Source organism: Alligator mississippiensis, chromosome 8 (assembly GCF_030867095.1).
Source record: "Alligator mississippiensis isolate rAllMis1 chromosome 8, rAllMis1, whole genome shotgun sequence".
In the NCBI taxonomy this organism is placed as follows: Eukaryota; Metazoa; Chordata; order Crocodylia; family Alligatoridae; genus Alligator; species Alligator mississippiensis.
This window is the reverse complement of record NC_081831.1, coordinates 73,663,939-73,681,885: the sequence shown is the minus strand read 5'-3', so window position 1 is coordinate 73,681,885 and position 17,947 is coordinate 73,663,939. Positions and strand designations below refer to the sequence as shown.

Sequence of the window (17,947 nt, the reverse complement as noted above, 5' to 3'; positions counted from 1 at the left end):
TCAGTGTTCACTGTGAACTGGCACTTCAGTCAAAATTAAACCATCTTCGGTCTGAATTTCCCGCACTAATAAAGTGGCCAGAAGGACTGAAGACATTCCTATTTCCAGCTCATTTGTATAAATAGCCTCTAGATCATACTTGATACTGGAACATGTTCCACACAATAGGGCAAATTATGTGAACTCATTTACTCTAAGTGCCATTTTTAAAAGAAGCACAACCCAAATCAGAATAATCTAGTGCTTACGGTTTCAGCACTCGCTGTCTGCAGAGTCCACCTCATTCTGAAGCCTGAACGCTGTGCTCTTTGCTGCTACTTCTCCTCTTCCACTTGAATTTCACGTCTCAATTCCTTTGTCAGCCAAAGTCTCTCTTTCCTTCAGCAAAGTACAAACAAGCATTTTGTTTTTCTGAAAGAAAGAAAAGCTAACCAATGTGCCGTATGCAATCCCTTAGGCCAGCTAAGGAAGGTCACCTAGAGGTGCTGGAACAATATTAAGGTGCTAGTTACTTTGGCACTGATCCAGCTCTCATTCAGGTCAACAGAAAGTTGTTTCTGACTTCAATGAGAACTCGATAAGAGTTGCCAGGCCATTCTACCCGGCCCCACGCGGCCCCTAAAAAATATAGAAAATTAATTTTTATCTGCTCCTGGCTGCCTGTCATGCGGCCTTTGATGGCTTGCCAAAACTCAGTAAGCGGCCCTCCACCCGAAATAATTGCCCACCCCTGCTTTAGATGCAAGCCATCCCTACACTGTGGATCAAGCTCATAGTCTCTGCCCCACTCAAGTCCCACTTCATGCTGACTTCCACCTCCAGACAATATTCATCGGGACCCTAAATTGCCACTTAAGGACATACTAGATTTCCATGTGCAATATCTTTCAGATACAAGCTGAAGTGAGTGATATCCTTCATGAGACCTATTCCCCTTTCCCACACTGAAAGCAGAGGGGTACAGCAGGTTCCAATTTATGTATATTTTGTAGCAGTACTTGATACACACTTCGAAAACTCAGACTAAAGCAGATTGTGACTCGTCATCTATAACTAAAATATATAGGTACAGAGATACACAGTGGGTTCTGAAAAATGACGGAAAAACTGTTCTTTTCATGTTTCCCCAATGTAAACGTGGATGTATTTGCTTGTTGAGTATCTACTGCTTCAAGAGACATATTGTGGCCAGGCAACTGAAATGGCTACCCATGTTTAATCATTGCAAATCAAAGAAGCAGACAGACCTGCATATGTTTTTAGAGTTTGCATGCTCAATACAGAACTAGTAGGTTTAAAAATCTCACTGAACAGTCTATGTGAATTAACCAGATTTTAGAGTAAGGTGAAAATGAAAATAATGAAAAGTACAGCTTTTCACTTCAACATGTGCAACTCTTCATGCAGGATTTTCTTTTAGTTTTCTTAAATTACACTTTGCATTAAAGAACATAGCCAGTGTAAACACAATCGGTAACACTTATAAAACAGTGCAAATTTTGTAAATTTCTGGGGTTCTTTTTAAATACAGGTATTCATAATGGAGGTAAAATCATCTGTTTCAATAGAAAAATATTCATATTAAACACCTACATATGTTGAACTTAACTTTACAAAAGAACAAGCTATAGTCCTGCATTGTGTAATAAATAAATATCACTTCTAGGTTCCCACATTTTGTGTTGGTGTCAAATGCACGTATGTCTAGAAAAGTAAGGGAAACTAATATTATTGGGAATGGAATGAAAATCTTACAGTTCATAACTGCTGTGAAAGGGAACAAAAGAAAGGTGGTAAATACCGTGAAAGAAGCAATGGGAAAATACCAGACATTTATGGATTATTGCACATTTGAGATCATCCTTATGACCTTTGGGCAAATCCTTACGTCTTTGCTTCTTAAGTTGGTCGCATCATCTTTACTCATGATTTAAGAACCATTTGCAAGGTCTAGCTCGGTGACTGACTGAACCATAGGCAGCTGTGTACAGAGTGCAGACTTTAACTCATGCAAACAAAAAAAGCAACAACACTAAAAAGAGAGTGAAATATGGGCAAGGTTGCCCTCCATAAAGAGGATTCGATCCTGCACATTTTATTGAGGCATAAGTCTCACGTTGGGTGTAATCTCACTAAAGCCAATGGTAGTTTTGCCTCACTAAAAAGAGCAGTTCTGTTGTTTAGAGCATTTTCCTTGAATGCAATGGTCTCCAAGGGCCTGATTTACAAGCCTTAGTCATGCATGGGAATAGTCCTTTTACAAGAAAGCTCCTTATACAATTAATACAAGACTGTAACCACTTGTATGATGCCTTTCAACCAGAGCTCCCCAAATGCCTACAGTACAGGATAAGGAGCATTACTCTCATTTTACAGAACTACTCACATGAGCGAAAGATTCAGGATCTGATTATAAGACCTGCTTAGGAATCCCAGTGTATAACCAGAAGCACAGAGAAAAGAAATACTTCTGCTTCTGCTTCATATTAATAAGGTATGTATGTTGATAGGTAGCTATAGAGACAGCATGTTCTCAGTTTCATAACTACATTTCAGGTGATTATCACTGCAATTGAAGTTCATATACTAGTAAACCTGAATAATTTAGCACTTTGCCTTTGAATATTGCTGTAGTAACTCTTTTCTATTGCTGACATTCTCAGTAAAAGTGTAAATTTTCAATTGTAACTCTGATTTTGGAAAAAAAAAACCCTATGTAAAATTACATTGCCATTAGTACAAATCTTACAAGTGGTCAAGAGGTCTTAAGAAATTTTAAATCATGATTTCATTAATAGACAATTAAGTTTGTACTGAAAATGTTTAAAAAATCTGTAAAACTGTAATCTAACAATCCACAGAAAAGTTGTTTAAAATCATTTTAAATGTCTGCCGGTATTCTACTAATTTGTTGAATAAAAACACATTGCTAACCATTGACTAGGAATCAGATATATTGCAATAACCAAAAAAATAATAGATGCTGACATGAGCGGGTGATTTACACTGCTGTTGTTTTCACTATCGTACTTTATTGGTCAAGCTAATAGCTCTTTATCCACATTGTTTCAACTGGTCATCTTCTAAAATGTATTGTGTGACAGGATTAGAGGAAGGGTTTTCTACCACTTTCTTTCGAGAGAGGTTCATTAAGTGTGCTCTGTGTGATTTGCTTTCACAGAATGCTAAGTTTAAAATTTGCAATCCATACTAAAGTTTATATTTTCTTAAAAAAAAAATCTGTAAATATTTGAAATGCTATTACATAAATATGGATGTAGGAGATCAGACACAGCATTGAACTTCCATCCATCCGAGATTGTAAAACTTACTTTAAAATTATGGTATATATTTTTCTCCCCTTCTCTTTTGAAGACTCAATAAAACTGTACATTAAAAGATATGAACTACAGATTGAACTACAAAAGAAGGTCCCCTTTGCCAGTAATTTGGAAATGTAAACAAAAAAGTTCAAGTAGAAAAGTGAATAAATGTGCCTTTGCTTCAAACACGGTTTGGCACCACATGGCATCAGTTTAAAGTTCTTTAAAAATGTGTCTTCATGGTGCTCAGAAAGCATCTTCCAAGAGTTCTGATCCTCACTACCAAATATCACTTGTGAAACTAAGCTCCCTTGATGATAACGGTAGCAACGGGTTGTTTCTATGAAACTCTTGGTTGTCCTTCATTGTATTATTAAGAGGTAGCTGTCCATTTAGAAGTGTCAAGGGTATGTTACAATAGGTGTGATGGTTACTTATGGAAGCTAGCGGCAAGGTTGCCGCTGACACGTCATACTCATATCCTCGGCAATAATGTCTCATTTGCATGGAGTCAGTTTGGTGGTAATCCGCTAAATCTGCTTGCGACTCTACCAACGTGGCAGAGGCACCCGTCACAGCAATGGAAGGGACGGTCTGAAGGTCTCCAAAAAGGCCTTGCTCTGCAGAGTCCAGGACTTGGCGCCGAGATACGACCTCTTTCTTCTTGGCTGGCATTTCAAAGACTAAATGCTTCCAAAACTTAGAGTTAAGTTTGCTGCTTTTTGGGCCCTTCCACTTGACCACTGACAGAAGCTTGATGGTGTGCTTTAAAGACTCCACTTCGTGGTAATTCACTTTCCCTTTCAATTCAGTACACTCAATCAAAATAACTTTGATTTCTCCACTGACTAGCATGTTATGGAGTCTGTTTTCCATCTCAAAAATACTCCATCCTCTCCTGAGAACATAGTCTGGAGTTAACACGATAATGAGTCTTCTGCTTTGCTCAACACATCTTGTGAGATCTTCAATGTATGCTACAAATTATAGAAAGAGAGAAAGAGTAAAATAAAGAAATTTATTGTGTTAAGACAACAGGCTTGCAAATAAGCATCTTGCAATTTACTACGGACCTGCTTACCGCTTAAGACAAAGTGAGTTTTGTGAAATTATCCAGGAAAAATAGAATTGGACATTAAAGGATAACACATCTCTATAGAATCGTTTAAAAAACATAAAAAAACCTATATCCTGATTGTTTTACCATATTCATTTTACAGAATAAGATTTATATCATTTCCTCAACGCTTCAATGCATTTCAAGAACTTACAAATGACTGATTTTCATTTATTGAGAATGTGCGTGTGTATAGATAAATATACACATATATATATAGAGAGAGAGAGAGAGCGAGACAATATGCAACTTCTGTGTAAAAGTGTAAAAACAACAACACTGGTTAAATCTACTACTAACATTTCTTGGAACGCAAAGTTAGGCAACCAGCTTTGAGGTGTAATGAATGTAAGGATGTAAGCATTCTCCATGGCATATGGACTATGGCTATCGGATGCTCAGGAAAAAATAATGCACTAAGCGCATAAATTTGTCATTAGGCAGGGTCCTTGTGGGTAGATTATGCTGCCTTCCGAATACACATAAACCAAAAGGCAGGATACCAGTCTTGCTGTTGCAATGGTCTCTTGCACAGTACTGAAAATCTGTGCCTCTGTAAGACAATTAGCAGAATCATATTTGATCAGAGGGGAAAACAGAACATTTCAGCACATGGAAATCACTTAGAGAGGTTCTTTTTGGAGATGCCACTGAGAAAGAAACTGTGGACGCTACACCATTAATGCATGCCGACTCTTTGCAAGTCCCTGGTAGGCATGCACCATCTTCTGATTCCCAATGTCAACTGATCACAGCAAGAAAATATTCCGGAAACTGGATCTTGGTCTCTGTGCTTGACAGGCCCACAAATAGGAGGGGAAACAGGTGCCAATTAAGCTAATTTGACAAAGATGTCTTTAGGTCAATTTACAGAGGTCCTGATGCAAAGACCCTTCAAAGCTAGAAAAAAAACCTGGTTGTGAATTTCAATGGGCTTTGACTTAGGCTAGAAAAAAAAGCTAAAAAGTCTTGAGAAGAAACGTGCATTGACTGCAAACTATTTTGGCAGCAAAAAAAGGCAGGAAGCACTTTACTTCACTACATGATCTGTCCTCACCAGGCTACTCAGACATGGGCCGTCTGAGAAAGGAGTAGAAGCAGGTGTTATAAATGAAGACTTGGACACAGGAGCTGCACAGAACAGGTCTTTACTCAGCACAGGGCAGGAGCTGTCTTACACAGACTGCCCTCTAACAGGAACAATGGTTACAATTCACAGAACCGATCGACATCTGTTACTGCAGAGACTTCTTTTTTATAGTCCTCAGCATCATACCATAGCATGCTTATTGACACCACTTCCAGTCAAAGAAAGGGCTACAAGATAGGCAAACAGAAACATTCTAAAATTACTTAAGTTCATGAGACCGCCTTGACCGGCAGCTTTATTTCACCACTTGGCAGCAAGAAGAGCTTGTTTCACAGATGAAAAAGGCAAATTTTATACACCCTACAGACAAACAAAAAATTTAAGACACGTACATACATTACAAATGTTTATGCAACAATCCCAATTTTTAGCTCATGTTTTATGACTAGCTATTCATGCAGCATTTACAGTTACTTGTATATTTGTTCTTAAGATAGTCTATGGAGAGGAAAAAAAAGAAACATTGGTCTGTCTAAAAGGTTGATTTATGGAGGTAAAAATTCAACAATTCAAGAGTTATGGGGAATTAGCCACAATGGGAAAGTTCTGTGCAGAACGGGTGAAACAAAACTTAAGGAAAGGTAGAAATGTTCAATACAATGGAAAGAGATTATCCCAATGTATCAACAGCTCAGACTCTTCATTTTCTTCCTTTCTTTCTGCTCCCAAAAAGAAAGAAGTTAGGTGGGAAGCTTCATCATTAGAAGTTGGATCTGCAAGATACAGTAAAACAACAAGCTATCATGCATCTCTCCTGATATATTTTTTATCCCTCTTTCAAGAAATTCAGAAGACCGGTGTAACAAAACCCTATTCTTGTTCTGCAGGACACAGTCTTGTTCAGTCACGCCCAGGACGCCCCACGTACCCCGTTTTGTACTATGCGGAGCTCAGCATGCACTCTACCCGTCTATAATGAAATCAAAACACTCAATCATCTTTTTAAAAAGCAACTGTGGTGATAACTTTAATGGCAGCCATCAATTTAATAACCCTTTATATTAACTCAATTGAAAACTCACCCGACTTAGCTTTTTTTATCCTCTATAGCTGAAGGGCTGCTGGGTGGGAGGAACACACCTTATTGCCTCATGCAGGCTCTTCTCCCTGTGCTTTTTTCTCCTGTGTTTAGTTGTGTTCAGTTTAATTGATGGACAACGTGACACTTAGTGCTCTGTCTACTAATTTAACCCTTATGAAGTTACCTTCAGCATCCTTTTTCAAACCCTCAGGCTTGCAGCTGGGTCAAAAATAGACACGATCAGTGATGCAGGGAAGGTGAGTTCAGAATAGCGCCTTTCACACAACTACAGGCACCCTTTTGTGTATCCCAAAGAAAAGGCAAACCGATTTGGAAACAGTCCATGGCACATAAGAATATTGTCCTTCCAGTGGCTGCAAAGCAATACTTTGGTTTCAGCCTGGGACTACCGTTACACCTAGTGGGAACTGAAAGGACAAAACTCTACACATCTCATTGAAAAAAATATCTTTCTTTTTTATGAGAGGAGGGGTTGGAAGGAAGAAAGTAGGTGGAGGTAGAGACGGCAACATGTGTGCAACGTGCAGGTCAACTAAAGGCAGAGTGGAATGGGTCCAGTATTTCTAGCGAAACATCTGCAAGGCAAGGCAAGCAGGGCCAAATCTTCATCCCAATCAAGTCAGCAGGAATTTTGTCCTTGTCTTCTATGGACCAGATTAGTGGCTTCATCTCCTGAACCGCTTACTGTCTCTTGCCCCCTGAGGCTACTCGCTACTTTGAACAATGGGCCCTCAGTGTTTACTGCAAAAGTCTTTGAGCCCGAAAGCTTGCAGAAAATAATAATTTTTTTGCAATGTTCTAGTTGGTCTAATAAAAGGTATCATTTCTGAACCAAGACTTCTGGATTTTTGCATTTCTAAGTAGTAAGTACGGTAGTTTAAAACATTGGCGATGCATAGGGGGTGCATGTGCACCCCCTGAGATTGGCTGTGCACCCCTGGAAGTGCCAGCCGCAAAGCCGGAAGTGCCGATGGAAATGCACTTCTGGTTTTGGCCCTCGCCCGGGTTGGTGATTGGCTGCTGGGGGACACCCTGGTTGGCGACTGGCTGCTGGGCCCCCACCATTGATGATCTGGTGCCGCCCTCAGAATCGGAAGGCATCAGTCGCCCATGGTTTAAAATCCATTTAACTTACAGTGGAAACTGGTAGTATGAGAACAAGGACATGTCCTTTCCTATCCTGTGACCTAACAATTGAGCCTTTTGTCAGGCAAAACTACACCTTGAGTAAGGATTAACTGGAAAACTGAGAAAGAGCTTCAGGACTCATTCATTTTATTACATTCCTAACTGCAGCCGGTCAAAAGATTTCCAGATAGAGCTGTTTCGTTTTGGTCCAGAAAATTCTCCCTCTCGAAAACTGGATCTCTCCACGGGAATATTTCAAAGAAATTTCATTTCAAAACCAAAATGGAAACTATTTCGATGAAGTCAGAACGGCACGTTCCAAATTTTTATGCCAAATGACATTTCTTTTCAGCACTGTAAATCTTGTATTAGCAAATCTAAACTAAAATGTCTGAATTGGAACATGACCTCTTGGTTTGTTTTTTTTTAAATTCAGAACAAAACCAAGATGCTGGAATTGCCCTTGAAGCAAATAGTGTGAGTTTTCAAAACTTAGATGAGCAATGTCAAATGTCTCATGCTATTACTAAGAAATTATAGGGAGCAGGAACTTTTAGATTCATATATAAACATGGGTATAAATTATGCCCTTTCAAAGCTTTCCTTCAGCAATAACACGAGATCAGCTGACAGCAAATAAACTGGTACTCGCCAGGCAGTATCAGCAAGTAATGAGGTTGCATCTGAAATGTAAAGACGACCAGAATAGTGTTGCACATATTACATATTCAAGAACCTAATCATGTAGAACTGCCTTTTAGAGATGTTAAATGAGCAACTGTAAGCAGATGCTGAAGGAAGAGACAGACAATTTCACAGGCAAGCAGACTGACAGTCAGGCAGTAAATGGCAATTTAAGCAGAGAAACTAGGCCAAGAAAGAAAATATTAGGAATCATGTTGAGCCTTAAGGAGATGCTTGTTTGGACAAAAGAATTCCCAAATCACCAGCATATTGCAAGAACCGAGAAGCCCAATCCTTTTTACATCTGCAGTCCCTGGCAGCCTGAAATAACCAGCCTTGTTGCCTGTAGCTACATAACAATCAACCGAGGAACAGCCAGTTAATGAAGATTAATTCAATCCCAGGTTTCCTCAATAGACGTTTCTGAAACCTAATTCTGGTTACTTTGTTACAACAGAGATGGCTGTGTGTATTATTTGTATTACCAAGGAGTTCCCCTGTTGAACCAGGACCCACTGTCCTATGCACCGTTATAAGCCCCGAACAAAAGTGTTCAAGCGAAACCATCAGGGATGGACACGAACAGGTGGAGAAGGACAAGCAAACAGTGGGACAATATTGGACAGCATCACAGGGAGGTCTCAACGCGCCGACTTGCTGGCAAGATACCTTGCTGGAGGCAAAGGAGGGGTTTAAGGCAAGTTTATGAGGGTGTTGTGGATCTCTAGTAAGCGTGCTGCGGTGTGCATTTGAAACTTTGACAGGGTTGTGAAGGGAGGGCATCACAGCTGGACTGCAGGCTGGGGTCTGCCTTTGCAGAGATTATAGGAACCGAGGGGACAGACTGTGAAGGCCCTTGAAAATAACCTTTGCTGCTGCTTCTAGGGATGAACACTGGACAGACAGCAAGACGCCAAGAGCTCCCCTGTTTGTGCAACTCCAGTGCTTGCACCCGTTACACGGACACTGACCTCCTTAACCTCGGGGTAATGAATGTAACTTAGTGTCACACCGCTGTCCCCTTGGGAAAGGGAAGGCATCCCTCCCGGGTAGCTGGAGCCTTCTGAGGAAGATGTACTTGTCCTGGTGGTGTTTGAAATTTATACCGTATTATTATGACATGCCATTCTTAAGTGAATGAGGTGTAATTTGAAGATGACTGAATAAATAGGGGTTTCATGTACTTTCTTAATGGCAGGTCAGTCTGGCTTGCATCTCAGTTCCTGAGTAATTTCCATAAGCCAGGTTCTTGGGCACTATGATAATGCAAATAATAAAATGATCAAGCTGCCATGAGTTAGCCAATTCTTCATTTCATTTGGTGTCTAGAGCTTCCCTTCCCCTGTCTTTATTTTTCTTGGGTTTGCAATCATAATTCCAAAATCCCTCCATGTTTCCATTATTTTACATCAGCTGATAGATCTAGTTTAAAATTGGGGATTAACTGTAGAGAGGCTGTGGTTTTGAAAGGAAAATATGATAATAAGTAGTCAATTTTGATTGAATTTCAATGGTAAATGTGTAACTTAACTCCCCAAGACTCATTTGGAAACACCGACCTCACTGTATTTTGGGGTTTTTATTTCTCTACAGCAGCGGTTCTCAGCCTTGTTAGACTCAAGGCATCCCTCGGAAAGTGTCAGCTCTTACTTTTCAGTTATTTTTGGCTACCAGAAAATAAGAGAGCAATTCTTCTGTTGCAAAGAACTCACAAAGCCCACAACAGGGCAGGGTGTTTTTAACACTTGGGATTCCTATTTGAAAGCCCAGGGATTGTCTTGTGAATCATGTTTGCACACCTCCCTATCAGGGCTAACTCTGTGTAGCATGCTTGAAAGGATTTCAAGGCACCTCAGGGTGTCGTGGCACCCCGGGTGAGAATCACTGCTCTGCAGGAACTGAGGAAGAACGAATTCAGCAAGAGAAAGCACACAGGGTCAGAAGTATAAGCTTGCTGGTTTTCTGGTCTAAGCAGAAGAAATTGTAGAATGGAAGAAATCAGATCTGCTAGAAATGCTTGATAGCCACATGCAACCAGATCTTAGTGATCACAATGGTGTACGGCTGTCACGTTCAGTGACTCTTTAGGTACCTGTGCACAATAGCATACAAACTCTCACCTTTGTCTTCCAAATCTGGGCATCGTTGCTGTTCTTTGTGGACACGGAGAACATCATTTTAGCTGAGATGCACAGATATTTATTTAAAAAGCTCTCCTATATTATGTCCTGTCCATGATATATTATATCCCTGCTCCTCGCTGCAGATCTCCTACCTGTTCCTCCTGCTCTCTAGGTAGAAAGGCACAGTGGTATGTATGTGTACTGGGCAAATGCCTCCCGTCCCCATACTAAGCAGGGCAGAGCAGCCATTTCCACCTCCCTAATTCTGAGGAATAGTTAGTGTCAAAGATATTGAAAACCAGTGCCAGGCAGCTCCAGTTTGGACTCCTTAATGGAGCGGACCCTAATCAGGTAGAGATGAGAACTGACATGCTTGAGCTCCTTCCAATTTCTCCCCACCGTGCTCCCAGATAAGGCACAGTTCACAGGTACACCCTGCAGTGGTATTATGGGGACATTCAAGCACTACACAGCACAGATATCAGAGCCTGGCAGTCTGCCCTTGTCCATTTTGCCCCTGCAGACCAGCATTTCACCAATACAGAAGATCCCTTTTGGTCTGAGCTGCCTCAACTACCATCTTTGTACAACAACACCCATTTCATGCTCTTCCCCTGTTACGACCAGAGGAGTGGGGGCGCAAATGCATGACCCAGATACAACACAGATGGCCCTGTAAGATGTTCCTGCTTCAACAGGAGAATTCGGTGCTGGGGACCTGGATGTCTGAGCCCGTGTTATGGCCCTGCCACAGCCCCATGCATAGTTAGCCCACTTCTCTATAGTTTATGCATAGAGAGGGACAGCTGTATTTTCTCACATACAATGCACCCTGGAATAAAATATGCATCTTCTTTTTGAAAGACAGAATGAAAAGAAAAAAAAGGATCGTTCCTTGTAGTAACTAAGCAGCAGCAGCAGCCAGCAAGTTGCACGCAGATTTTACTTTTGCTTTCACCCACTAACAAGCAGAAACTGCTCTTACTGTATTTCTTATATTTAATGCACCCTGCAATTTCCAGTAGCTATTTTTGGGGGAAAAAAACTGTGTGTGTGTGTACATGTACATGCATACAGTATTTTTTCCCTCCTCAGAAGCTAGTTAAGAATCAGCTGGATACAAACAGCATCAATCCTGTCCACTGATTTTACTGAAGCAAGTGCTACTTTGTACCAACAATCCTTTTGCACTTTTACACATCCAAATAGCCACTGTATGCATTGCCTCAAGCAGGCAAATCAGAACCATAATGGGCACCCTCCTGTGGCAGCACCTTAAAATTGCAGAGATTAGCTGAAACAAACAGCTTAAAAAAAAAAAAAGACATCATTTACCCTGCTACTGGGATCTTACACATCTAAGTACACAAAACAAAGATATAGGATGAAAGACATCAGACTGTACGTGGGAAAGTGCTACATTACACTAAATGCCATTAACACCATAAAATGACCAAATACAATGCATGAAAGAACAAGCATTTCCCCCCCAAAAAACTCCAAAAGAAACCCTGGAGAAGTATATACAAAAGAGCCTGATATTCTAACAAGTCTCCTGCATCTAAGAAACTCATTAAAAAATAAATTGCATACTAGCTTATAAAGCGTTCTTGTACAGTATTTATTCTGCAGTGCGTTGTCTGGTTTGTTCATAATGCACTATGGTCCCCAGCAATGCATGGTCAGATAGAAGTAGGTATGTTCCATATACCGTGGCAGATAGGTCTGTGTCTAACTGTTCTTGTTTTTTAATGAAAGTCCAGTATTTCCCCCCAAAATTCAACCCCTCCCCAGTTTCCCCTCTGCAAATCCAAAGTACGTAAATCATGCTCATTTCCAACACATTTTATTCTGCATTGTCATTAAGTTTGATTAAGCATTCTTGAGGCTCTGTATGACAGAATCAAGCCCTTTCATAATACTGAAGCACTGGGAAGGGAGAGGGGAAAAGCAATATTAAATCTATGAATGTTCATAAATGAGAATTGACATTTTCAGGTACCCTACATTTTCAGGAGAGGCTTAATGAATACCCAGAAAGGTGACAAGTATTTGCTGAGTGTCTGAATGATAAAAATAGACAAAAATAAAATATCACGTTGGTGACTACAGCAGTTGGGAGAAACAGAGTCCTTTCAGATACACCTCCACTTCCAATATGTTTATCATTAAAAGGCTGCGTTTAAATGCTTTTTAATTCACACGGTACAACTGCTACAGTAAAAACCCTGCTGTTCTGACTGGATATGAAAGAATATTGCTCACTATAATCTCTGTTAGTGCTTAGGTCCACTATGATTTTTAATACAAAAATTTTGTATTTCCCTGCAGGAATTCCTCACGTGTTCATTGAAACACTTTCAAGCCACAAAGGAGTATATTTGCTAGCTTGCACTCACGGTTGTCTCCGGCTGTGGCAGCACGGTCTGGCCTGGGGCAGCTCTAGGGGGCAGGGGGCAGCCCTAGGGGCGCCTCCTGCCTCCAGCCCCAGGCAGACTGCAGCTGGAGCGTGGTTGCCTGTCCCCCTCCCTCTCCTGGCAGCAGCTGTGAAGCAAACCATTGCAGCAGGTGGAGCTGAGGCATCTGTCACCCGCCGCCTGCCTGCGGAGGAATTGGATGCTCAGGGCAGGCTGCCGCGGGCCAGGGGTGTGGGCAGCAGCAGGGGAAGGCAATGCACAGCCGTACCTGGATCCAACCTGGCACCAAGGCCCCTGGGCATGGGCAGTGACTGGCCCACGGCAGCCCACCCTGAGCACCTGGCACAGCCACGAGCAGGCGGCAGGTGACAGATGCCCCTCACCTCCGCCTGCCGCGATGGTTCACTGTGCTGCTCCTGTCGCGGGGAGAGGGAGGAGGTAGGGAGCCATGCGACAACTGCAGTCCGCCTGCAAACTGCAGCCCCCGCATGGGGCTGGAGGTGGGACGTGGCGGGCATTGACCCCCGCCCCCTAGGGTTGCCCCATCCTGGGCCAGGCTGCCGCAGTGGGAGGCAGCAGCGAGTCGGGCTCTGTGATTAGCCCTGGCTCCCCCTCACCCCCCCTCCACACCTGCAGCAAGGTCACATCCCTCCTCGCCTGCCCCTTCCCTGCAGCTGGACCTGCATCTGCCTCGGGTGCTGCTCGCCGCTCTTCCGAGGGACTCGGCCGAGGTGCTGCAGTGCAGGCCCTGCCTGAAGGGATCTTCAGCATGGGTCGGGGCCACGAGTGGCCCTGGGTGCACAAGCTGAGCCTGGTGGTGCCCATGGTGCCCTCTCCTTGCAATGGGGGGATTCAACCCTCCCTTCCCCTTGGGCTACCGGGTTCTAGCCACACCACCGCTCCTGCCGCTGGAGCAGTGAATGGGGCTGGGGACCCCTGGCAAGGGCTGCTTCCCCCCACCCCCTCTAGACACATGCTGGCTGGGGTCCCTTCAGGCAAGGATGGGGTTTAAATCCCTCCCCAATCATAATCAGGCCTGCTGGGGCCCGGCTATGCCCCCCTGCCCCCCCAGCTCAGTTTCCTTCCAGCTGATGATTCGCTCTAGTGTCCCCCAACTCTACCTGAGCTACTGCATGTGCCTGCATTTCCCAAATCGAAAGGGAATATCTATTCACTTGCAAATCGGTTCAATCTACGCAGGTTAGACTAACCTGCAAAGACTGAATCAATTCAGACTTGGGCTTTTTTAATGTCTGTCCCTAGCCCCAGTGTCTGGCAGAGGGGGAGGACATAGTCATGGCCCTGCCTCTCACAGACCCAGATTTTTTACGAATGGCTGTGCTCAAATGTCTGGGATCTGCAGTGGAGGATGGTAGCGCTAGGGCAGTCAGACTGGATTCTGGCTGCCTCAGCATGGGACCTGGCGCCCGGTACATCCCCATAAAGGTATCCATAATATAGTTTTTGTGTTTACTTTTTACACTCACACACACAGACATGGACATCCCCTATTCTAACATGTCTAGTGGAAGCTAACAGTGTACACACATTGCAAATACACATTTTGCACATAGGCAGCTTCTCACACATTAGGCAAAAACACACGGCATAAATGCAAACGTTGTGTGCATGGAGAATCCACCCACATTCTGCACGTTATTTCATGTCTCTTTGACTTATCCTAAAACACATCAGGAAAAAGAGATGCTATAACCACAGCTATAAACGTGTCAGACAGATGTCAGTACACGCCTGCAGAATATTCAGACGTTGCAGTGAAACGGATTGGAAACGGACAGCCATGGTTCACTATCTAGGGCTGGAGAACAGAAGCAGGTAGCTGGCCTGCATGCAGCCCTTCGAAAAATTAGCAGCATGTATGCAGCGTAAACATCGTTATAAAGGAGCCACACAGACACAAATCTAATTTGTGAAATCACATATGCAATATTAACTTGGAAACTAGGGTAAGTATTTATACCTCAAGCTCACCATAGAAGCAAAAAAAGATAGAAGACTTCATGAAAAATCACCAGGAACTTTTTTGAATGATTATTGAGAAAAATCTCATTTCAGACGATTAAATAGATAACGAAATGTATAGATTACCCTTCCTTGGCTGCTTCTCTTTGAGTTACCTTCATTTGACTTTGAGCCTTTTTCCTACGGTCTACAGCTATGCCAAATTCCTCTTTGTAAGACCCAGTCCTACTCCCTTTGAAGTGAACAGCACTGACTTCTCTGGGACAGGGACCAGCTCTCAGGTGGAAGTCAGGCTGCTCTGTGGGCTCTGCAAACAGCCTTGTAAAGAGAAGGAACTGTACTTATCCACTTACGGGACTTAGTGCATAGCACTTGCCTCCATGACTGCATCAGAGAGAATTAAGCCCAAAGTTCAGAAGTACTTACTCCCGCTCGGGATCAGGTCCCTATCTGGAATGAAGAGTTTATATCCATAATGTTTTTCCAGAACATCTGGCAGTATTTCAAGTGCAAACTGCTCCTCTTCATTGTTTTCACAGTCTAGTGCATCTGGATCTACTTTGGTGTAGGAGAGATAGGCATCGTATTCCTTGTTGTCTGTAAGCAAACCAAAATGCATTCACAGTTAGTGTTTGAAGGAATCCTATTAAGATGTAAATTTGCATTGCGGCTGGACATGGTCAAGAGCCACATTTTTCAGCTGAGAAGTCTTGTGTTGGATAATGGCTCTGTGCTGAGAATACCTATACCACGTCCAACCGTAAAGGTTTCTCAGATCCAGGATAGACACAAAACAGGAGAGTTACACTCATGTACTCCAGATTAACCCACAGTCTGGGACATGGAAGTCAGTAGTCTGAATCAGGGAGAAAAAATATCTAACATGGATCTTCCCCATACCAAAGAAGTAGGCTTAGCAACAGGCCATCACCTACTCTTGGATATGCAAGGGGTTGACTCTCTCACTGTCTTTTCCAAAAAAACCCCTTTGAAATGTCTTTATTTCAGACCACTATGTATACGTCATACAGCCAACAGGGAGGTCAGTGGGAGTTTTGCATGGGGAAAGAATACAGATATGTATTTGCAGGTTATTCAGTACTAACGTTACAAACCACTGTATTAAACCAAATGCTTTTCAAGATGAAACAAGAGCGTGCCATATTACATGACACACATTCAGAAATAGTCTGGGAAGCCAGGTTTTTCAATTTCCCATGCTCATGTGGGAAAAATCAAGCTGTAATGGATCAGCCTGCAGTGAAGTTAACAAGCTGTCCTTACTTACAGAAAATGAAAAATCAAACAGTTAATGTAGTGAAGACAAAAGTATGTGAAAATGGGATTATTAACTCCAATTATCTATGAATAATAGCACGTAAAAAAGCTCATTAGGACAGAGTTAAAGCTCATCAATATTTTCTGTGAAAGGAAGATAAATAACCAACCACAAACTTATTTATTCACTGATGCTCTACAAACGATGGCTATTTGGTTGCCAGCCATGGCCACTTTCAGGGGATGAAGGCCAACTCCAAAAGTATAACTAAAACAGAAGGCCCCAAAGCCTATTTCTGAGTGACTGCAAACTGAGCCTTTGCAGATATTACAGCTGGCTTGTCAGCAAAATGAAGGAGACAATTAAAATGCCCAGCTAAGCCAGTACTGAGATCAAACCACATGGAGCAAAAGCCTGCTTGGGAATCTCATACAAGAAGGCCTTATGATAAACAGCACAAGCATAGCATATTATACTTTTAGCTTAAGAATATTAGTAGCAGTGACAACTCTAAGCAAATGTACCAGATGTGCTTGTGCAATAATCAGGGACCTACTCAAATTGAAATTTTGTAATTTTCGTGGAAACCATGAAAAACGGCAGTTTCTGCAATTTTCAACAGAATTGCTGGAAAAAAAACAACTTACTAAAAATAAAATGCTGGCTCCCCAGCGGGAGCCAGTGGCTGCTGCGGCCTGGTCTTGCAACCTGCTGGTGGGGGAGAAGCCACAGGACACAAAGTGGAGCAGCCAAGACAGCAGCGGCTCCCTCCATTGCTGATTGGGTGAAGGGGCTGCATTTCATGAAGCCCACCCCTCTCCATCAATAAGGGGCAAGGCCGTATGAAGGGCAGCCTTCTCGGCCAATCAGCGGTGAGGAGAGGAGCTGTACAAAAGGCAAGGGGCAGGACCACAGGGCCAATCAGCAGCGGGGGGCAGAGGAGGGGCGCCGCTGTATGCTCACGAAACTGCGGGCTGGCACTGTGATTGGTCTATGATATCACCTGTCTGCTGGCTTAATTTGGGTAGGTCCCTAGCAATAATAGGTACACTTCTGATATGCTTCTTAAATAAGCTGTTAAAACAGGTAAAGCAGCAAGATGACCATAAAAGAAGGCAAAAAAGAAAACGAGAGAGTGGTAAGTGACCTTCCAACATGGTGACGGAGTTGCACTAATATTCACAAGGACATAAGTCCTAGCTTGTTAACACCTCCCATGCCATGGAAGAAGGGTGTCTTTCTGGTTCTCAGGACATCAGCAAAACGAAGAAATGTAAATGAACCAATCAGTATTTGTTAGAGTGAGCCAGGTGGAGTATGGGCTGGAGGGAGAGAATCTGGTGGGTCCAAGGCAATCTACTGCCACTTAGCAGGCCATCCTCCTCACCCCTCCTAAGTGTCTCCGGATGGTATAGATGAAACTCTATACTATGCTAACATAAGTAGTTAGATGGAGATCACTTTGGAGGTATAAACAATAATAGATTGGGCTGTTGTACTCATCTCTTGCCTCTTTTTATCCGTAGCCAACCTACCAGTGCATCTGTAATCAAGGTAACAGTTTTCTTATCATTCATTAGGCAAATCTGATTCACTGTTGTTTATGAGCAAAACCAGACAAGATCTCTGGCTGTGATTTCACACTTAAAACACAGCTTTCCAGTAGAGGAGTCCTCATTCTAAGGGATGCCAGTAAGTTGC

The 17,947-nt window shown here is 42.6% G+C and overlaps 1 protein-coding gene across 1 annotated transcript in view; it reads right to left on the bottom strand.

Moving 5' to 3' along the window:
* Nucleotides 1-1,197: 1,197 nt before the first annotated feature.
* IL1RAPL2 (interleukin 1 receptor accessory protein like 2) overlaps nucleotides 1,198-17,947 on the bottom strand; it is a 567,145-nt gene continuing 550,395 nt past the window's right edge. Inside the window, exons 10-11 of the mRNA XM_019487751.2 lie at nucleotides 15,394-15,564; nucleotides 1,198-4,300 (exon numbers count right to left, since the gene is read on the bottom strand). Of these exons, the coding sequence (XP_019343296.1) occupies nucleotides 3,603-4,300; nucleotides 15,394-15,564 (869 nt within the window). The 3' untranslated portion in view covers nucleotides 1,198-3,602. The remainder of the gene's footprint in view (nucleotides 4,301-15,393; nucleotides 15,565-17,947) is intronic.